The following is a 23834-nucleotide window of genomic DNA, read 5'->3' as shown; positions in this document are numbered from 1 at the left end:
GTTGAAAATGCGATGGAAACCCATTTACTTGAATTGTTTTATTCAGTAGATGGGAATTTAACCGCAAAAGTTAGTTCTATGTGCACTAGGTCCTCACGCACAGCTTTTTATCTGCAACAAGTCAAATTGATAGAAAGACATCTCTGTTGGGAAAATCCAGATTTGAGAATATTCATATGCAAATCGGTCACCAATTGGATGGAAACCTAGCTATTGGCTATCAAAATTAGACTGTTATACAAAATCACTGATTTCACATTATTATCCATTGTAAATTATTTCTCTCTCAAGGTTAATATATTAGTATGGGGTGAAACCTATTGTTATTGTCTGAATTCTTATTATTAAAATGTTCCTTGACTTGGTCAAATAACTCAAGCATAGATTGTCAAATTAGAAAAAAAAAGTTACCACAGAAACTAGAGGCCATGGGTAACTTGGTCAAAAAGACTGGTGCCGATTGGCATACAGGTGGCACTGTTTTAATCAGTCTCTCTTAAACCCTCATATCCACTTCTCCATTTGACCCAGGGATTTGAAACTTTGTACGTAGGTCTCTTTCATTATGCTGAACAAATTTACCTCAAGGACCCATAAGGTCCATCAGGATAGATTTTCCTCCATCTTGGAAACTTGGGTAAACTTTACGTGAACCCAATAATGAAGTAAAAATAACACCAAATTAGCTATTAGTTAGGAGGCCCATGGCACATCTCTTAACTTAGTTTGACAAAAGCCAAGGGATTGGCTGAGGATTTTACGTGTCCATTTAAATCCTTCGTAAATCCACTTCACAATGGACTAATAACTTGAAACTTTTTGGGTCAACAAAGACATAACCATGATGAACCATGTTAAGTTTGGAATTGACATCTTAAACATTAAGGAAACCATTTACAATTCACTTTGACTATATAACGCTAATGCGTAAAATAATAATAAATTATTCTTCTCAGAATAAAAGTCCGATTCACTCCAAATTTGGTCTGTCACATGCGCCGAATACAAGAAGTGAAGACCTTACCGTGAAATGCTTACTTACAAGCCCTTAACCAACAATGCAGTTCAAGAAAGAGTTAAGAAAAGATTTATTAAATAAACTACAGTAAAAAAATTATAATATGTAAGTAACAATAACGAGGCTATAAACAGGGGGTACCAGGCCAATGTGTGGGGATACAGGTTAGTCAAGGTAATTTGCACATGTAAGTAGGGGTAAAGTGACTATGCATAGATAATAAACAGCGAGTAGCAGCAGTGTAAAAAAAAAAGTCCCAAAAAGAGTTTCAGAAAATAACACTGTTGCATTCAAACACGGCCACACTATACCAGTAGATGCATACTAGCACATACGCTAATATGCAAATGTTTTTTATTGTAATGGACCATAGGGCCAAATGACACCACATTTGGAATGTAGGCCCATGGTACATGTCTTAACTTAGTTTGAGAAAAGGGATTTGTTTAAAGATGGCTGAGCTATTGACGAATCTAAAATCAGACTTTCCATCTTAATTTTAATCACTGTAAATCCACTCCACAGTGGCCTATCAACTTGAAACTTGTCATCGCTATCATGGACATCCCTAAAATGAACCAAACGGAATTTGAAAAAAAAAAAAAAAGGAAACTATTAATTAATTATTTGCATATGTTACGCTAATGCTCTATTATAAAATCAGATTGAGCCTATATACCAAATCTGGAGGAATTTGAGGATGATTACTTGCTACATTAACTTCTTGCAACTATAGGGGGTGCTGTTTCAAATTATTATTATTATTATTATTATTGGATAGAAAACACTCTCTAGTTTCTATAGCCGTTTGAATTATGTCTCTGAGTGAAACAGAACTCATTCTACAGCACTTTTCCTCCCAGTGTGTGAGATTTAGACATCTTGGCCACTGGTTCCAGATCAGTTTTAAAAGTCTCTGTTAATCCTATAAGAAACAAACACTGCCCACGCCTTCCTCTAGATGTCAGTAAGTGGTGACAATTTGAATGGAGTCGATTGCGCAATCATTGGCTCTATAAATGACAAAATACCGGAAGTAGCCTTCCTTTGGACACTGCGCTCAACGCAAGAAGGATATCTGACTGGCCTTTTTCCAAGCATTGGTTTAGCCAGTAATATAGCGTCAGTCATCTTTTTACTTGTTATAGGTGTTAGAAACATCATAATGTAGTTAATTTAAACCGTTTTATAGCAATTTATATCCGTTTAGTGCGATTTTGAGGCATTGCTTTGTAATAGACTTTGAAGCTCCGGGCACGTTTCGGGGTCCCGGTCGTACGTTAGTGGGCATTTCGACGGACAAGTGGACATCTTTCGACCAAAAGAAGATTAGACCCAAGAAAGGATTCATTGTCCAAGATTCTGATGGGAGAACAGCTCATAGTAAGAACAATTTATAAATCGTGTTTCTGTCGATAAATGTTAAACGTTTATGCCGCCATCTTGTTTGCTATAGCTTCACTTGGCGCAACCTGTATTGAAAAGTAAGGATAATTTAAAAAATGTAATTCCGCGATTGTATTAAGAATTAAATTGTCTATCAATCGCTGTCCACCCTGTATTTTTTAGTCAAGTTTATGAGTATTTATGTATAAGACTAGATCACTGTCTAATATGGTGCAGGACATTTTCTGACCAGCTGAGCTACTTTTGTCATTGTCTAACCATGATTTTGGTGGCTAAATATGCACATTTTCGAACAAACTCTCTATGTATGTTGTAATATGATGTTACAGGAGTGTCATCTGAAGAATTCTGAGAAGGTTAGTGAAAAAGTTAATATATTTTGGCGATGATTACGTTATCTCTGTCTTTGGCTAGAATCAATGCTCTGGTAATGTTTGCACATGTGGTATGCTAATATAACGATTTATTGTGTTTTCGCTGTAAGACACTTAGAAAATCTGAAATATTGTCTGTATTCACAGGATCTGTGTCTTTCGATTAGTGTATGCTGTGTATTTTTACGAAATGTTTGATGATTAGTAATTAGGTAATACACGTTGCTCTATGTATTTATTCTAGTCTAGTTGTGACGGTGGGTGCAATTGTAAACTATGATTTCTACCTGAAATATGCACATTCTTCTAACAAAACCTATCCTATACCATAAATATGTTATCAGACTGTCATCTGATGAGGTTTTTTCTTGGTTAGTGGCTATCAATATCTTAGTTTAGCCGAATTGGTGATAGCTACTGGTGTTGAGAGAAAATGGTGGACAAAGAAAAATGGTGATTTTTGCTAACGTGTTTAGCTAATAGATTTACATATTGTGTCAAATCTGAAATGGTGGCTTTATTCACAGGATCTGTATCTTTCATTAGGTGTCTTGGACTTGTGATTTAATGATATTTAGATGCTACTATTTAATTGTGACGCTATGCTAGCGATGCTAATCAGTGTGTGTGGGGGGGGGGGGGGGGGGGGGTGCTCCCGGACCCGGGGTAGAGGCTCGTGAAAGGTTAAAAAGTCAGCCATGCAACACCACTAGATGAGACCATATCACACCAGAGCTATAAGAACTGAACCGATGGACATGGGCCATGATATCTGGTATGCAAACCTTATGTATATGTCCTTAGAGGTTGTGTGAATATAAAGTCACTGCAACCTTAGATGGCTGCATCAGACCAGTTGTTGTCACTATAGATGTCATTGGCACCATAACTGATATTTTGTCCTTTCTGTCATCCTGTGAACCCCGTTCATTGCTGCTAGCAGCTATATTTTTCTCTATTAGTTTTTTATTAGAAGTTCAGTTAAGTTTCAGTTTTCAGACCTGATTTGCTAGGTTTTATTTAGTTGTATAGAAATATTTCTATTTTGTTTTATATTATTTTGTTTCAGATTTAGTTGCAGTGTTATGGACAGAAAGCATAAAAGGAGGCCAGGAACCATGTGTTGTATAGATTGTGTTTTTTGGATGGCATTTCTTGCAACTGAGGGGGAAGTAATACATAAGGTGATGGGTAAGGTTAGGATAAAATTATAAAGTCAATCTCAATGTGACATGGATTTAAAAGGAATAGCGCAGAGACTGGAGCAAAAAATATGGTGGAAAGAAACCCTCTCGTCCATGTTTACACCAATCCAATGGTTTTAAATTAAGTAGTACATTTAGTTTATGATAATAACCTTGGTCTCTTCCCCATCTTTCCTCTCTCTGACTTCTTTTCAACTAACACCAGCGTATACACACCTATGTTAAACTAGGGAAATTGTGTTTCCATAGCTAGGGCTATGTACAGTTGAAGTCAACATACACCTTAGCCAAATACATTTAAACTCTGTTTTTCAAAATTACTGACATTTAATCCTAGTAAAAATTCCCTGTCTTAGGTCAGTGAGGACCACCACTTTATTTAAAAAATGTGAAATGTCAGAATAATAGTAGAGAGAATGATTTATTTCAGCTTTTATTTCTTTCATCACATTCCCAGTGGGTCAGAAGTTTACATACACTCAATTAGTATTTGGTAGCATTGCCTTCAAATTGTTTAACTTGCGTCAAACGTTTCAGGTAGCCTTCCATAAGCTTCCCACAATAAGTTGGGCGAATTTTGGTTCTGCTTTTTCAGTTCTGCCCACAAATTTTGTATAGGATTGAGGTCAGGGCTTTGCGATGGCCACTCCAATACCTTGACTTTGTTGTCCTTAAGCCATTTTTCCACAACTTTGGAAGTATGCTTGGGGTCATTGTCCATTTGGAAGACTCGGTTGCGACCAAGCTTTAACTTCCTGACTGATGTCTTGATATGTTGCTTCAATATATCCACATAATTTTCTTTCCTCATGATGCCATCTATTTTGTGAAGTGCACCAGTCCCTCCTGCAGCAAAGCACCCCCACACCATGATGCTGCCACCCCCGTGCTTCACGGTTGGGATGGTGTTCTTCAGCTTGCAAGCTTCCCCCTTTTTCCTCCAAACATAACAATGGTCATTATGGCCAAACAGTTATATTTTTGTTTCATCAGACCAAAGGACATTTCTCCAAAAAGTACGATCTTTGTCCCCATGTGTAGTTGCAAACCGTAGTGTGGCTTTTTTTATGGCGGTTTTGGAGCAGTGGCTTCTTCCTTGCTGAGCGGCCTTTCAGATCATGTCGATATAGGACTCGTTTTACTGTAGATATAGATACTTGTGTACCGGTTTCCTCCAGCATCTTCACAAGATCCTTTGCTGTTGTTCTGGGATTGATTTGCACTTTTTGCACCAAAGTACGTTCATCATCAGAACGCGTCTCCTTCCTGAGCGGTGTGACGGCTGCATGGTCCCATGGTGTTTATACATGCGTGCTATTGTTTGTACAGATGAACGTGGTACCTTTAGGCATTTGGAAATTGCTCCCAAAGATGAACCAGACTTGTGGAGGTCTACAATTTTTTTTCCTGAGGTCTTGGCTGATTTCTTTTGATTTTCCCATTATGTCAAGCAAAGAGGCACTGAGTTTGAAGGTAGGCCTTGAAATACATCCACAGGTACACCCCCAATTGACGTCAATTAGCCTATCAGAAGCTTCGAAAGCCATGACATATTCTGGAATTTTCCAAGCTGTTTAAGGGCACAGTCAACTTAGCGTATGTAAACTTCTGACCCACTGGAATTGTGATGCAGTGAATTATAAGTTAAATAATCTGTCTGTAAACAATTGTTGGAAAAATTACTTGTGTCATGCACAAAGTATATGTCCTAACCGACTTGCCAAACTATAGTTTGTTAACAAGAAATTTGTGGAGTGGTTGAAAAACGAGTTTTAATGACTTCAACCTAAGTGGATGTTAACTTCCGACTTCAACTGTAAATGCCAGCTGAAAAGTACCAGTGGCCTGGCTTTGGCACCAAGTGAGAGCAGGTCCTTCGGCGCCATGGCCCAGTGAAACACGGGTGCCGGCCCGCGTAGATGGAAACAGAAATATTTACCCCACTGTTTTGGGTAAAACACTGGGGTAAATCCTATATGGAAATTCAGCCAGATCCATGTCTCCTGACCCCCTCAGTTTAACTTTCCGATCCTGTGACATTGTGCAAAGTAATGGAATCATTCAGGGAGAAAAACAAGTCGAGATCCAGCTGCTCTCCTTTCACTGAGCTGTTATGTCCATTACCTCAGTGTCTTTGCTTCACACGCAGATGTGACTCTCTGAATGTGATTGACAGTCTGTGTGTGTTTGTGTCTTCATGTGCCTATATGTGTGTGTGTGTGTGTGTGTACACGTGTGTGCACGCATGTTTTAGACCAGGATTCTCTGCTTTGTACCTTTATTGATAGGAACTCTGTGATGAGAGGCAGGAAGACCATGTCCTCGCTGTCCCACACCTGCTTGCAGTTGATCTCAATCCTTCCCCTCAGCTTCCAGCGCTGCCGCCCATACTTCATAAAGATCTAAAAGGTCAGAGGTCAGGTTTAGGTTCTAGAAGGCATAGCAGACAGATACAAAAATGAGCCAGACACTCACATTTTGCTCGTCACACATTTCCCAATTCTCAAGTCATCGCTGAGTCATTTGTGTTTTTGCTGAAGTTGAGCCAAACTCTGGAGGTTCTGTTTATAGTTGCCTTCCCCCAGGGAGGCAACGCAGCGCTCCACTGACTCACTCCATCGATTATGCTGTCAATCATCACTAAATCTATGCATGTTAGACAGAGGCAGTGCTGACACATTAACGCTTTTCCTTTTCCAATTACCCTGCTCCTCCTGCTAATCCCCCCCAGACAGCCCAGCTAAGAGGCCATGCTACTGTAGCATACAGCGGCGGTCCGCCCATTAGGGCGTTAGGGGTGGCACCCCGCTTGTGATTGGTCAACAGCAAAGTTATATTTTTAAAATAAAAAATACTATTATATAATTCATGGATTATGTTCTAAATGCTCAAAAGTGTGGAAATGTCTACATTTTCCTGTTTCAAAAATATATTGTTAAAAACAAGCTGTTCAGTTAATTACTGCCCCACATGAATTATAAGAGCTCAAAATAAATGAACCGTCCTGGGGCGCTCAAATCTGCATCCGTTGAGTCAGAACCCCTGGGTCTGCTCTAGTCTCCCTCCCAATGAGTCTCTCGTGCCAGACGGCTTACTTCCGCACATGAGACTAAATCTGCTCTATCAGGTACAGATGGCGCTAAAGCAAATTGTAATTAACTTGTAAATAAATAAATCATAACACAGTCATGGGAGCCTGGGACCTGATTAACCGGTCAACTACATCCAACAAGAAGAGAAGGACAGAGGGATACACTTGCTAGAACCTTGTCATCACGGATCTGGTAGGTCAAAAAAGCCTGGCCAATTTTACCCCCCCCCCCCCCCAGACAAACACAGTCTGCTTAAACTAATAACACACAAACAATTATACGTTTTCATGTCTTTATTGAACACACCGTGTAAACATTCACCGTGCAGGGTGGAAAAAGTATGTGAACACTTGGATTTAATAACTGGTTGACCCTCCCTTGGCAGCAATAACCTCAACCAAACATTTTCTGTAGTTGTGGATCAGACCTGCACAACGGTCAGTAGGAATTTTGGACCATTCCTCTTTACAAAACTTTTTCAGTTCAGCAATATTCTTGGGATGTCTTGTGTGAACTGCTCTCGGTCACGCCACAGCATCTCAATCAGGTTGAGGTCAGGACTCTGACTGGGCCACTCCAGAAGGTAGCCTAACATTCTCCTGCAAAATGTCTTGATAAACTTGGGAATAGATTTTTCTGTCGATGATAGCAAGCTGTCCAGGCACTGAGGTAGCAAAGCAGCCCCAAACTACGATACTCCCTCCACCATATTTTACAGTTGGGATGTTTTTTCCCCCTACACACATAGTGTTGTGTGTTCCTTCCAAACAACCCAATTGTAGTTTCATCTGTCACACAGAATATTTTGCCCGTAGCGCTGTGGAACATCCAGGTGCACTTTTGCAAACTTCAGACGTGCAGCAATGTTTTTTTTGGACAGCAGTGGCTTCTTCCGTGGCGTCCTCCCACGAACATCATTCTTGTTCTCGTGTTTCACATATCGTAGACTCATCAATAGAGATGTTAGCATGTTCCAGATATTTCTTTAAGTCTTTAGCTGACACTCTAGGATTCTTCTTAACCTCATTGAGCATTCTGTGCTGTGCTCTTGCAGTTATCTTTGCAGGATGGCCACTCCTAGGGAGTGTAGCAACAGTGCTGAACTTTCTCCATTTATAGACAAATTGTCTTACCATGGACTGATGAACATCAAGGTTTTTAGAGATACAAAAGTACAAGGGTTACAAAAGTAACAAATCTCAGAAGACCTAAAATTAAGAACTCTTTTGTTCGAGGCATGGTTCACATCAGGCAATGCTTCTTGTGAATAGCAAACTCAAATTTTGTGAGTGTTTTTTTATAGGGCAAGGCAGCTCTAACCAACATCTCCAATCTCGTCTCATTGACTGGACTCCAGGTTAGCTGACTCCTGACTCCAATTAGCTTTTGGAGAAGTCATTAACCCAGGGGTTCACCTACTTTTTCCAACTTACCCTGTGAATGTTTATATTCTGTATTCAATATAGACAAGAAAAATACAATATTTGTGTGTTATTAGTTTAGGCACACTATGTTTGTCTATTGTTGTGACAGATGAAGACCAGATCAAATCTGATTACCAATTTATGCAGAAATCCAGGTAATTCTAAAGGGTTCACATACTTTTTCTTGCCACTGTAGCTCCCATGCAAATTTCAAGTTTTTCTAAACTAATATCTGTTTAACTCGGAAATATGAGGTTATTTCAGAATGAAAGTTACCTGGCTAGCGCATCATACTTTGTGCTCTCATCTTATCTACCAACATAGACAGGGCTCTAACTCCTCTAGCTCTAGACAGGGCAAAACTAAACATGGCGGTGTTCGCCTTAGCAATCTCACTAGGATAAAGACCTCCTCCATTCCTGCCATTATTGAAAGAGATCGTGATACCTCACATCTCAAAATAGGGCTACTTAATGTTAGATCCCTCACTTCAAAGGCAGTTATAGTCAATGAACTAATCACTGATCATAATTTTGATGTGATTGGCCTGACATGGCTTAAGCCTGATAAATTTACTGTGTTAAATGAGGCCTCACCTCCTGGTTATACTAGTGACCATATCCCCCGTGCATCCCGCAAAGGCGGAGGTGTTGCTAACATTTATGATAGCAAATTTCAATTTACAAAAAAAAAAAAAATTACGTTTTCGTCTTTTGAGCTTCTAGTCATGAAATCAATGCAGCCTCCTCAATCACTTTTTATAGCTACTGTTTACAGGCCTCCTGGGCCATATACAGCGTTCCTCGCTGAGTTCCCTGAATTCCTATCGGACCTTCTAGTCATAGCAGATAATATTCTAATTTTTGGTGATTTCGCGGCACTGGTTTTTCAGTGGGGGGGGGGGGGGTGTGGCGCTAGCGGCACGCTGATCTTAGACAGGTTAATATTTACATGGAAAAGTCCACAGACCCACTCCAAAAGGCTTTCGGAGCCATCATCGACTTAGTGGGTTTTGTCCAACATGTCTCTGGACCTACTCACTGCCACAGTCATACTCTGGATCTAGTTTTGTCCCATGGAATAAATGTTGTAGATCTTAATGTGTTTCCTCATAATCCTGGACTATCGGACCACCATTTTATTACGTTTGCAATCGCAGCAAATAATCTGCTCAGACCCCAACCAAGGAGCATCAAAAGTGGTGCTATAAATTCTCAGACAACACAAAGATTCCTTGATGCCCTTCCAGACTCCCTCTGCCTACCCAAGGACGTCAGAGGACAAAAATCAGTTAACCACTTAACTGAGGAACTCAATTTAACCTTGCACAATACCCTAGATGCAGTTGCACCCCTAAAAACTAAAAACATTTGTCACCCTGTGTAGGGTGCCGTCTTTCGGATGGGACGTTAAACGGGTGTCCTGACTCTCTGAGGTCATTAAAGATCCCATGGCACTTATCGTAAGAGTAGGGGTGTTAACCCCGGTGTCCTGGCTAAATTCCCAATCTGGCCCTCAAACCATCATGGTCACCTAATAATCCCCAGTTTACAATTGGCTCATTCATCCCCCTCCTCTCCCCTGTAACTACTCCCCAGGTCGTTGCTGCAAATGAGAACGTGTTCTCAGTCAACTTACCTGGTAAAATAACGGTAAAGTAAATAAAAAAATAAATAAGAAACTAGCTCCCTGGTATACAGAAAATACCCGAGCTCTGAAGCAAGCTTCCAGAAAATTGGAACGGAAATGGCGCCACACCAAACTGGAAGTCTTCCGACTAGCTTGGAAAGACAGTAGGGTGCAGTATCGAAGAGCCCTCACTGCTGCTCGATCATCCTATTTTTCCAACTTAATTGAGGAAAATAAGAACAATCCAAAATTTATTTTTGATACTGTCGCAAAGCTAACTAAAAAGCAGCATTCCCCAAGTGAGGATGGCTTTCACTTCAGCAGTAATAAATTCATGAACTTCTTTGAGGAAAAGATCATGATCATTAAAAAGCAAATTACGGACTCCTCTTTAAATCTGCGTATTCCTCCAAAGCTCAGCTGTCCTGAGTCTGCACAACTCTGCCAGGACCTAGGATCAAGAGAGACACTCAAGTGTGTTAGTACTATATCTCTTGACACAATGATGAAAATAATCATGGCCTCTAAACCTTCAAGCTGCATACTGGACCCTATTCCAACTAAACTACTGAAAGAGCTGCTTCCTGTGCTTGGCCCTCCTATGTTGAACATAATAAACGTCTCTCTATCCACCGGATTTGTACCAAACTTACTAAAAGTGGCAGTAATAAAGCCTCTCTTGAAAAAGCCAAACCTTGACCCAGAAAATCTAAAAAACTATCGGCCTATATCGAATCTTCCATTCCTCTCAAACTTTTTTGAAAAGGCTGTTGCGCAGCAACTCACTGCCTTCCAGAAGACAAACAATGTATACGAAATGCTTCAGTCTGAGGTCTTTTAGACCCCATCATAGCACTGAGACTGCACTTGTGAAGGTGGTAAATGACCTTTTAATGGCGTCAGACGCGAGGCTCTGCATCTGTCCTCGTGCTCCTAGACCTTAGTGTTGCCTTTGATACCATCGATCACCACATTCTTTTGGAGAGATTGGAAACCCAAATTGGTCTACACGGACAAGTTCTGGCCTGGTTTAGATCTTATCTGTCGGAAAGATATCAGTTTGTCTCTGTGAATGGTATGTTCTCTGACAAATCAACTGTACATTTTGGTGTTCCTCAAGGTTCCGTTTTAGGACCACTATAGTTTTCACTATATATTTTACCTCTTGGCGATGTCATTCGAAAACATAATGTTAACTTTCACTGCTATGCGGACGACACACAGCTGTACATTTCAATGAAACATGGTGAAGCCCCAAAATTGCCCTTGCTCGAAGCCTGTGTTTCAGACATAAGGAAGTGGATGGCTGAAAACGTTCTACTTTTAAATTCGGACAAAACAGAGATGCTTGTTCTAGGTCCCAAGAAACAAAGAGATCTTCTGTTGAATCTGACAATTAATCTTGATGGTTGTAAAGTCGTCTCAAATAAAACTGTGAAGGACCTCGGCGTTACTCTGGACCCTGATCTCTCTTTTGACGAACATATCAAGACTGTTTCAAGGACAGCTTTTTTCCATCTACGTAACATTGCAAAAATTAGAAACTTTCTGTCCAAAAATGATGCAGAAAAATTAATCCATGCTTTTGTTACTTCTAGGTTAGACTACTGCAATGCTCTACTTTCCGGCTAACCAGATAAAGCACTAAATAAACTTCAGTTAGTGCTAAATACGGCTGCTAGAATCCTGACTAGAACCAAGAAATTTGATCATATTACTCCAGTGCTAGCCTCCCTACACTGGCTTCCTGTTAAGGCAAGGGCTGATTTCAAGGTTTTACTGCTAACCTACAAAGCATTACATGGGCTTGCTCCTACCTATCTTTCCGATTTGGTCCTGCCGTACATACCTACACGTACACTACGGTCACAAGACGCAGGCCTCCTAATTGTCCCTAGAATTTCAAAGCAAACAGCTGGAGGCAGGGCTTTCTCCTATAGATCTCCATTTTTATGGAATGGTCTGCCTACCCATGTGAGAGACGCAGACTCGGTCTCAACTTTTAAGTCTTTACTGAAGACTCATCTCTTCAGTGGGTCATATGATTGAGTGTAGTCTGGCCCAGGAGTGTGAAGGTGAACGGAAAGGCTCTGGAGCAACGAACCGCACTTGCTGTCTCTGCCTGGCCGGTTCCCCTCTCTCCACTGGGATTCTCTGCCTCTAACCCTATTACAGGGGCTGAGTCACTGGCTTACTGGTGCTCTTTCATGCCGTCCCTAGGAGGGGTGCGTCACTTGAGTGGGTTGAGTCACTGGCGTGATCTTCCTGTCTGGGTTGGCGCCCCCCCCCCTTGGGCTGTGCCATGGCGGAGATCTTTTTGGGCTATACTCAACCTTGTCTCAGGATGGTAAGTTGGTGGTTGAAGATATCCCTCTAGTGGCGTGGGGGCTGTGCTTTGGCAAAGTGGGTGGGGTTATATCCATCCTGTTTGGCTCTGTCCGGGGGTATCATCGGATGGGGCCACAGTGTCTCCTGACCCCTCCTGTCTCAGCCTCCAGTATTTATGCTGGAGTAGTTTATGTGTCGGGGGGCTAGGGTCAGTTGGTTATATCTGGAGTACTTCTCCTGTCTTATCCAGTGTCCTGTGTGAATTTAAGTATGCTCTCTCTAATTCTCTCTCTCTCGGAGGACCTGAGCCCTAGGACCATGCCTCAGGACTACCTGGCATGATGACTCCTTGCTGTCCCCAGTCCACCTGGCCGTGCTGCTACTCCAGTTTCAACTGTTCTGCCTGCGGCTATGGAACCCTGACCTGTTCACTGGATGTGCTACCTGTCCCAGACCTGCTGTTTTCAACTCTCTAGAGACTGCAGGAGCGGTAGAGATAGGTGGTGCTGAGGAGATAGGTGGTCCTGAGGTGCTTACCTGTTGCACCCTCGACAACTACTGTGATTATTATTATTTGACCATGCTGGTCATTTATGAACATCTTGGCCATGTTCTGTTATAATCTCCACCCCGCACAGCCAGAAGAGGACTGGCCACCCCTCATAGCCTGGTTCCTCTCTAGGTTTCTTCCTAGGTTTTGGCCTTTCTAGGGAGTTTTTCCTAGCCACTGTGCTTCTACACCTGCATTGCTTGCTGTTTGGGGTTTTAGGCTGGGTTTCTGTACAGCACTTTGAGATATCAGCTGATGTAAGAAGGGCTATATAAATACATTTGATTTGAGACATTACGTTAGCTAGCTACCCCAGTTAGATAATGTGTTTACACCTAATGCGTCGGCATGCTTTTAAAGGGCTCCTGAGTGGCACAGTGGTCTAAGGCACTGCATCTCAGTGCTAGAGGCGTCACTACATGACTGGGCGGCACACAATTGGCCCAGCATCATCCGGGTAAGGGTTTGGCAAGGGTCGGCCGTCATTGTAAATAAGAATTTGTTCTTAACTGACTTGCCTAGTTAAATAAAGGTTAAATTTAAAAAAGCTTGTTGCGTTCTCCCTGGTGCACTAGTTCTAAATATTATAATATGTTCAAAACAGTGACAGCTTATGCAGCAGAGGTTGTTCGGTTTTTGACATGCAAAAGTGAAATACGTGTATTTACAAGGTTGTTCAAATGCAGATAGCTTTATATATTTTCTAAAAGACAACACCAAGCTCCTCACGCCCCTGGTATTCAGCCAATCAGCAGCCGCCACTGGTAGCATATCCACTCCCTCCAACAGCAATAAGGCTTAGCCTTACAGGAATGATGATGCTGGGGCAGCCATGCTAGAGTAGAGAGAGAGAGCGCGCGAGAGAGAGAGAGGAGAGGGAGAGAAACTCACCTCATATGTGTCTCCAGCACAGAGCCGTGCGAACCCTGCTAGACCTGCAACACAAACAAAAAGCTTCAAGGCCACATACAAACACTAACAACGCAACAGTGTGATTGAAATAGACCAACACAGTCTGGAGTCACAACAGACAGGGAAGAGGAAGCAGTTGACTAAAATGAACGTACCCTTCATTTTCACATGGAACTCTCCCAGCTGGTTTTCCAGCTCGCTCTCCAACATGCACATGTTCTGCAAAGAGAGAACGTTAAGCAAAAACATCAGTCAGTCAAAACTACAACCATTGCACTAATATCAGAATAGAACACCTATTCTTAGTCAGGTTACCCTGCAGTCTTTGAAATCCATTTTAGGACACTGACTATCCACAGCTCCCTAGCCATCTTACCCTGTTCCCCCTCCCTTCCTTCCCTCATTGACGACAGTCTCCTCTCACATCCCTCACCTCTGTGTACTCTTTGTAGCCCTTGTTGGCCTCCGAGAGGCTCTCTCTGGCCTCGCGGCTGCCCTGGGAGTCTGTGTAAGCCTTCACCATTTTATTGGCCCCATCCCTCAGCCGGCGCTGCATACAGTAGGCCTCATACAGCTCGTCAACCTGAGGAGGACAAAACACAGTTATGGGTGGTTAATTTAATTTGTCCCTTAGTGATTAAACAATTACTGTATATCCCCTGTATATTATAGTTTTGTTGTTTATTTTATTCACCAACCATTCAAGAATACACCCTACACCCTCTTCATAAATAATTTTCAATAATAGTAATCCATTTAGTTCTATGGTCTATTTCCATCATCATGGAACCCTAAAGCCTGTAATTGCACCATAATCCTTCCCTTGGTTCTTGACACTTTCACGACCTCTGAAAAAAGTGTGTCTGTAAAATGAAGACACAACTGCAATTCAGTCGAAGTCCAGATGGGGACATTCCACTGGCCTCACAAACACATATATAAACATTAGTTAGGAACTATGCATCCTGTTGGCCACCTTTTGCTCTACGACTTCCTCACACATCTCATATGTACTGTATATATAACAACATTTTATTGATCCGCCAGCAGATATGGGGAGGCAGCTGTTGAACTGTAAGCTGTTATGGGAGACAGGAAACAGTTAAAGCACTTAAAATACACACATTCATACTCATTCACTGTGACAAATGCTGGCAATCTCAGAAAGATACAGTACAACCACCGACACATATAAAAACAAGCACTGTCTGCATGTCCCATCAAATAACATTGTAGCAGACTCTCACAGATTAAACTTGCATTCACCTTGTCAAAAACATCACACATTATTTCCAGGTCACAGGAGAAGTGTGGTATTGTGTGTTTTGACTTTGTCCTGGTTTTCTGAATCAGTGCACATCGCTTTCAGCTCGGTGCCTCATTCACTAAAAGATGCCCACTGTCTCCCCACTTTCAGACACCCTGATTCACCACAGTGAGTGACCCAGCATGTCAGGCCCACTCTGACTGTGTGGATCCACTGAGCTGCTGCTAACCCGCCAGCCTGAATGAATTAGTAAACAAACACCATGAGAGCTCCATTCACTAGAGTAGACTCCTTGGGAAATGTTTTATGAGTGAGTGAGAGGGTGCATCACCATCTTCTACATTCTTCTGTCACATTCCCTCCATTTGGTGATGATCACAGAGGCCTGTAGTGCACCTACGTGGTCCACTTAACAACACAGTACTCTATACCTGCATTCCTGATGACCCTCTCTGAACACGGTCTCAACATGTTGGTTTGAAGACTATCCTCTCATTAACATAAAACTTCCTTCCCTCTCAATGTGTGTTTACAATGAAGCACTCTACCTGCCTGTAAAACCATAACATTTGAGAGAGTGAGTAACAGTGTGTGACTTTAAACTTCACTCACTGCAGCCAAAAACAAAGCCACCTGAGACTACCAGGGTTGGGTTCAATTCACAAATTCAATTCTCTCTCTCCTTGTACATTTTATTCATTTCAAATTCTAGGTCAGTCTTGGAATTCAGAGATAATTCAATTCCAATGTTAGGTAAATTCCAATAATTAAATATTATCCCCAATAATTCCACAAATTCCAATTTAATTCCATCAAGCTGATCATGTCACTGTTCAGAAAGCTATACTGGAAAAATTGAAATAAAAGTTAATAGTATCAAATTATTTTTTTAAATTATGTGCATTAACTGGGAATTCCAATTTTAAAAAAATTCCAAAGAATACATGTTTTACAATTTCAATTTCAATTACAAAGTTAACAATAAAATCTAATTCCAATTATATAACTTGAAGATTGTTGAAATTCAAATTGAATTCAACAAATTCTCCACTTCATCATTAGCTGCCTTTCTTCGTAGGGACCAAACAAATTAAGGCAAAAACAAAAATAAAATAAATAACAGTACATATAACATTACTACCTCACTACATATCTACAATAAACATGTATAATACCACCAAACATAAGTGTGTGTAGAGTGTGTGTGTGGGTACGCATGTGTGTGTGTGCGCCTATGCGTGCGCAGCCCATCACTTTTTCAACCTGATCGGTTGATAGCACTTGCTAAAAGTAGCAAAACTTTTGTAGTTCTCGATGGCTAACGTTATATTTTTCAAAAACTGCACGTTAGAAAGGACTGTCAATACATACTGAACAGATCACATTATAGATAGATGCATGCTACTGTACATGGGAGATAAGTTTTGGATTGGTCTGCCAGCATGTCCAGCCAATCCATTATCTCAGCCAATCATGGCTAGCTGAAAGGTTCCTGTCTTTTTCTGTGGCTAAACCAACTAAGCTGGAATACAAGTTTATTTTTAAGGCACATGAAAGTTCACATGTTCCAGGAGGCATTTCTGCCAAAAATCGCATTTTGATAAAAAAAAAATATGTTTACGTTCAAATGCCTCTCCTGTGAAGTAGTGACATGCGACATAATCCTAGTGTCCTGAAATGAGTCGCATTTAGACAAGTGTGTCTGGTAAGCATAATCTAATAATGATAAAATATTTAATCTGGACACTATGTTTTTGATATTGCTACTATGCAAGTAACCACTTCACTGTACCATTTACACCTTCTGTATCCTGTGCATGTGACAAATAAACCTAGATTTTATTTGATATAGTGTGTGTCTACTACATGGCCTCACATGTGAATCCTTAAAGAGATGGGTGGGGCTAAGGCTTAAGAGGGTGTGAACGATACTGAATGGGTGTAGACAAAGAGCTTTCCAGTAGGTGTACCAAAACATTAAAGTGCCATTTTCTCAAAAGTGGGATTACAAGTTGATCAACTTTCAAAGCAGACTTACTTTCCCCATTGTTCCTCAACTGCAGTGTATGATATACCATTTTCTAGCTGAGTCTACTTTTATCCAATGTAAAAAACACCATTTGAAACTTTGCTACATAAGACCGAATCGAGGCGGTCGGTCACATACTGTATGCCTTGAGACCGTGATATAGGCCAAGACAATAAGAAGATAGTGGAGAATAAATTCAACCATGCCGGTTTCTCCACAAAACCGGAGAGCAACATCTCTCCGGTGAAGTCCACAAAGCATATTGCTTGTAACAAACATGACCTACAGCATGGTCAAGCAAATGAATGTTTCCAACATTTTTAGACTACTAAACAACTATTGATTTAGAACCACAGCGAGTTACAAGTTGTAAAGAAAACAGGCACCGCTGCCTCCACTATTCAAGCACCATTTAAACATCATGTAATCACCTATGCTTAGTCTAATACAGTGACAACAAAAAGAATAGCAAAAACAACTTAATCCAATCAAAGTAAGCTAAATATGTGGCTGTCCATGGTACTGATTTGTGTGTGTGCATGTGCGTGCAAGTAGAAAAAACATGACTCACCCTACTTGTAGAGAAACGCCAATGCCATCCTCTTATGTCGCCTAAATGGTCTATGACTCGGTCATACAAGCTTTTAGTTTTTGTTGTCCTAGGCTACCTAGCTAAAATGCTTGCTCGCGGGGGCTTCCAGTATGGAACAGAGCTGAACAGTCGCATCTTTTTTCAGCTCTGCTACAAATTTTAAATAAATCCTGAAATAAGTTCACCCTTAAGCTTAATGTACCAGGAAAGGCAGTAATAGTTTATTAGCTTATGAAACCCATAATGCCAACAAATAAAAGGTCACACCAAAAAGCCAGACTTAACGACTGTACATACATACATACAAACATACATACATACATACATACTGCTCAAAAAAATAAAGGGAACACTTAAAAAACACAATGTAACTCCAAGTCAATCACACTTCTGTGAAATCAAACTGTCCACTTAGGAAGCAACACTGATTGACAATAAATTTCACATGCTGTTGTGCAAATGGAATAGACAACAGGTGGAAATTATAGGCAATTAGCAAGACACCCCCAATAAAGGAGTGGTTCTGCAGGTGGTGACCACAGACCACTTCTCAGTTCCTATGGTTCCTGGCTGATGTTTTGGTCACTTTTGAATGCTGGCGGTGCTTTCACTCTAGTGGTAGCATGAGACGGAGTCTACAACCCACACAAGTGGCTCAGGTAATGCAGCTCATCCAGGATGGCACATCAATGCGAGCTGTGGCAAGAAGGTTTGCTGTTTCTGTCAGCGTAGTGTCCAGAGCATGGAGGCGCTACCAGGAGACAGGCCAGTACATCAGGAGACGTGGAGGAGGCCGTAGGAGGGCAACAACCCAGCAGCAGGACCGCTACCTCCGCCTTTGTGCAAGGAGGATTAGGAGGAGCACTGCCAGAGCCCTGCAAAATGACCTCCAGCAGGCCACAAATGTGCATGTGTCTGCTCAAACGGTCAGAAACAGACTCCATGAGGGTGGTATGAGGGCCCGACGTCCACAGGTGGGGGTTGTGCTTACAGCCCAACACCGTGCAGGACGTTTGGCATTTGCCAGAGAACACCAAGATTGGCAAATTCACCACTGGCGCCCTATGCTCTTCACAGATGAAAGCAGGTTCACACTGAGCACATGTGACAGACATGACAGAGTCTGGAGACGCTGTGGAGAACGTTCTGCTGCCTGCAACATCCTCCAGCATGACCGGTTTGGCGGTGGGTCAGTCATGGTGTGGGGTGGCATTTCTTTGGGGGGCCGCACAGCCCTCCATGTGCTCGCTAGAGGTAGCCTGACTGCCATTAGGTACCGAGATGAGATCCTCAGACCCCTTGTGAGACCATATGCTGGTGCGGTTGGCCCTGGGTTCCTCCTAATGCAAGACAATGCTAGACCTCATGTGGCTGGAGTGTGTCAGCAGTTCCTGCAAGAGGAAGGCATTGATGCTAAGGACTGGCCCGCCCGTTCCCCAGACCTGAATCCAATTGAGCACATCTGGGACATCATGTCTCGCTCCATCCACCAACGCCACGTTGCACCACAGACTGTCCAGGAGTTGGCGGATGCTTTAGTTCAGGTCTGGGAGGAGATCCCTCAGGAGACCATCCGCCACCTCATCAGGAGCATGCCCAGGCGTTGTAGGGAGGTCATACAGGCACGTGGAGGCCACACACACTACTGAGCCTCATTTTGACTTGTTTTAAGGACATTACATCAAAGTTGGATCAGCCTGTAGTGTGGTTTTCCACTTTAATTTTGAGTGTGACTACAAATCCAGACCTCCATGGGTTGATAAATTTGATTTCCATTGATAATTTTTGTGTGATTTTGTTGTCAGCACATTCAACTATGTAAAGAAAAAAGTATTTAATAAGAATATTTCATTCATTCAGATCTAGGATGTGTTATTTTAGTGTTCCCTTTATTTTTTGAGCCTTTATTTTTTTGAGCAGTGTATATACATTGAGGGGAAAAAGTATTTGATCCCCTGCTGATTTTGTACGTTTGCCCACTGACAAAGAAATGATCAGTCTATAATTTTAATGGTAGGTTTATTTGAACAGTGAGAGACCGAATAACAACAAAAAAATCCAGAAAAACGCATGTCAGAAATGTTATAAATTGATTTGCATTTTAATGAGAGAAATAAGTATTTGACCCCCTCTCAATCAGAGAGATTTCTGGCTCCCAGGTGTCTTTTATACAGGTAACAAGCTGAGATTAGGAGCACACTCTTAATGGGAGTGCTCCTAATCTCAGTTTGTTACCTGTATAAAAGACATCTGTCCACAGAAGCAATCAATCAATCAGATTCCAAACTCTCCACCATGGCTAAGACCAAAGAGCTCTCCAAGGATGTCAGGGACAAGATTGTAGACCTACACAAGGCTGGAATGGGCTACAAGACCATCGTCAAGCAGCTTGGTGAGAAGGTGACAACAGTTGGTGCGATTATTCGCAAATGGAATAAACACAAAAGAACTGTCAATCTCCCTCGGCCTGGGGCTCCATGCAAGATCTCAACTCGTGGAGTTGCAATGATTATGAGAATGGTGAGGAATCAGCCCAGAACTACACGGGAGGCTCTTGTCAATGATCTCAAGGCAGCTGGGACCATAGTCACCAAGAAAACAATTGGTAACACACTACGCCGTGAATGACTGAAATCCTGCAGCGCCCGCAAGGTCCCCCTGCTCAAGAAAGCACATATACATGCCCGTCTGAAGTTTGCCAATGAACATCTGAATGATTCAGAGGACAACTGGGTGAAAGTGTTGTGGTCAGATGAGACCAAAATGGAGCTCTTTGGCATCAAATGTCTGGGGACATTTGTCAAATAGCATTTTAGAGTTACAAAATTGTGTAGAAATGCAGTAAATGAGTTCCAACTTCCAAACCCCTCCCCACTTTGCCATACCCTAGAATGAGCAGAACTGACGCCACTGATAGAGGTTAAGCAGAAATGTAGATTAAGATAACTTTTGGTCAATTGCACACAGGGTCCAACCGAAATTTGGACAAAAACACAAAAATAACAGCGTTAAACTGTAACCGATCAATACACCATCATATTAGGTAATTTAATGCGTAAAAAACAAACATTTGATATTTATATATAATATATAATATATAATAAGATATTTGGCTACTAAAATGCAATTTTTTACCGATCTCTACAGCTTCCGTCCAAAAACAAATCCTGTGAAATGGCATCATCAAGTACTGGAGGAGTTACTGGCTAGTTACAGTGGCTAGCTTAGCTAAGAAACTAGCTACGTTACTCACTGCGCGCATGCCCAGCATGACACAAGGAAGCACCAAAAGGCACACCCCATTTCTATTAGAACATTTTGAAAGAGGCAGAGGTGGACTGTTTTTCATGCCAAAAGTAGACCTTTCACCCAACCCCTCTTAAAGACACATACATAAAGGTTTTGGACAGGTGCAGGAGGCTGCCACACTGGGCGCCCGGGAGCTGTTGGTGTGGGGGGTTAAGCGCCTTGCTTAAGGGCACAATGGCATCTAGGATACGATACCAGCAACCATCCAGTCGCCAGCTCACTTCCTGCCCAATTTTTCCGGTCGGACCTGGGATTCAAACGGGCAACCCTTCGTTTACTGACTTGCCTCTAACCGCTAGGCTACCTGCCGCCTTACCAAAAATACGTTGAACTAATCAGTGTTCGTCTCCCTGGACGTCTTTAGTAGAAGGCGAAAGGCTTGTGCGTAATGAAGAGAAACCAGAGTCATTATGGGGTATTGTGTGTAGATTGATGAGGAAAAAATAATTTAATACATTTTAGAATAAAGCTGTAACGTTACAAAATGTGGAAAAAGTCAAAGGGCCTGAATACTTTACGAATGCACTGTTGGTGAAACGACTATCGGAAAATTCCCATATTTAACAAGATATGACTGCAGACACCCAGCAGGGTTGGTTTGCCCATTCCCTAAATGCTTCTCCATTGATGTGATGATTAAAGCAGAAATGCTCCCCTGCGTAGCTGACTGGGTGCAGTGGGGGAAGAAACCAAATCCTGGCGCACCAAAGAAGTGTCAAGGGAAGCCAGTTTCGACTCACTCCTATCAAATCGCATTGAGAGCATACGTCAATGACAGAATCAACTTGAATTGTTGCATCTCGTTGTGTTGTCCTCCGGTGGCTAGCTAGCTAAAATTGCCCCTTTCCTAAATTAACCATGGATGGAGAAAGGGAATTGGACTTGTGGTTTTACTAAATTCTCTGTACTGACCAAGGATTATAGCGGCGACAGACAGTTCAAGGAACCTTCAGAATAAAAACGAATCAATGGCGTTTCCTTCTGGAGGGGCAATCAGCATAACTCAGTCGCCAGGAAGAGGAAGGGCAGGTCAACAAGTGGTTAAGTTCACTTTGAAATAAATAAAAACTCTGCTCTCCTTATCCAGGTGATGGGCTATGACATTTGACTGCTAGGAGGTCAGAGGCTCCCAAAGGCAAACCCCGCTTGTAAAACAAAAACTAGTCAAATGTCAAACAGGTAGGAGGAGGAAAATAAGGAGGAGGAAGAAGACGGAGGTGTTCCTGTGCTGCTGCAGCTGTGTCGGGTTAGCAGCCTTGCCAGTGTCCTGCTCTCTCAGCAGGGTTAAAACGCTCAGAAATCAAACCAGGAATGTGAGATTAGCCTGAGGCCACCCCCTGCCAGTTAACCACACCCAGCCATACTGTGTGTGCATGTGTGATGAGGCTCAGTTGCACCAACGCAAACACAGGGCTGGTTTTGAAAACTAGAAAGCAGCACTCACTCATAAGTACAGTGACTAAGCCAAGAGCTGCTGGACCTTACCCCTGGACTGCGACCTGTCAGGTACTCACCCACACAATCACTGTTAGAGGCCCTGTCTGTCTGCTAGGCCTGCTGTAGTGTGTGGGTGGCTACAGACATACTCTGAGTGGTCAGTTGTAATCAAATGAAAACCTAACATTACTTGTTTAATTTCACATACATACAGTATGTAGCTTACATAACTTTAACACAACTTTTCACATCTATTCCTATCTGACACACCCAAGATAAATAACTTCTACAAGCACACAGTTTATTTAACAATCACAATATTGTTTCCCCATTTTCTTTCTCTCACACACACACGACTCACCTTGCTTAGATGGAACTCAAGCCGTCGCATGAACCTCTCATTCACTTTTACTTGCTGTTGGAAGAAACACAAGAAGGACTCAAAATGATGCTAACCTTCATTCTCAAAGTAAAATAATGGATAGAATATAATTTGGGACCAATGGATTGCTGTCTGATTTTTTTGGTGAAAGCTCATATGATTACTGTGTGCTACTGTGCAATGGAGTGGGTGAATAATAAAAAGACAGGGTCAAACTCACCTTATCCAGCTCATAGAGAAACCCCTGAAGAGGAACAAGATCACATTATTATACTGTCCAGTAAAACCCATTACAAGATCAAGTGAGCTTACACCATTTTAAGGCAGATTCAAGCCCTGGTGGTACCTACCAGGCGAGAGTTCCTCTTGGACTCCCTCATCTGTTGGTTCAGGCTGTCCAGCTCCATCTGGTGCACCTGCAGGTAAGACCTGAGACGTACATGGCATGTCAATTTCCTGTATGTCTGAGCAGGCATGCATGACAGTAACGTATTGTGAAAAAGTGCTTTCTGTCTGTGTGTGTGTGTGTGTGTGCACGCGCTCACTGCAGGCCTCTCTTCAGAGCCTCATAGACTTCGTCTAGCCTCTCAGGCTGGGGCACCTTGGGCGGTGGTGATTTAGCAGAGAGGGTGAACATCCTGCTGACTCTGGAGGGCTTCCTGGTGACCCCCAGGGTGCTGAACACTGATAGGTTTCTAAAACATAAACACAATACTTTTTACTAATGGCAAGACTGAAAATGTAGCACTGCAATCACTGACTGCTGGTGAATTGATGGAATCAATGTTATTTAAATGATTTAAACATGATATGGAGATAAGTCTCATTCATACAGAACAGGCCAAAGACATGTTGATGTCTCCTCACTAGCAAGGACAC

General features: G+C 42.0%; 1 protein-coding gene and 1 non-coding gene across 10 annotated transcripts in view; both read right to left on the bottom strand.

Moving 5' to 3' along the window:
* Positions 1-23834, bottom strand: part of LOC129862505 (rho family-interacting cell polarization regulator 1-like) — a 110529-nt gene that overhangs the window by 43031 nt on the left and 43664 nt on the right. For all 9 annotated transcript variants that reach the window (XM_055934248.1, XM_055934246.1, XM_055934247.1 and 6 more), the window contains exons 3-10: positions 23501-23650; positions 23306-23384; positions 23176-23199; positions 22935-22988; positions 14373-14522; positions 14095-14158; positions 13919-13962; positions 6281-6406 (exon numbers count right to left, since the gene is read on the bottom strand). In XM_055934248.1, the coding sequence (XP_055790223.1) occupies positions 6281-6406; positions 13919-13962; positions 14095-14158; positions 14373-14522; positions 22935-22988; positions 23176-23199; positions 23306-23384; positions 23501-23650 (691 nt within the window). The remainder of the gene's footprint in view (positions 1-6280; positions 6407-13918; positions 13963-14094; positions 14159-14372; positions 14523-22934; positions 22989-23175; positions 23200-23305; positions 23385-23500; positions 23651-23834) is intronic.
* Positions 21433-21544, bottom strand: LOC129863028 (U5 spliceosomal RNA). The gene has a single exon (XR_008760898.1). It is a non-coding gene; the product is annotated as a U5 spliceosomal RNA (small nuclear RNA).

Source organism: Salvelinus fontinalis, chromosome 9, assembly GCF_029448725.1.
Source record: "Salvelinus fontinalis isolate EN_2023a chromosome 9, ASM2944872v1, whole genome shotgun sequence".
Classification (NCBI taxonomy): Eukaryota; Metazoa; Chordata; class Actinopteri; order Salmoniformes; family Salmonidae; genus Salvelinus; species Salvelinus fontinalis.
Note: the sequence above shows the minus strand (reverse complement) of the source record. Positions and strands in the feature narration are given on the sequence as shown.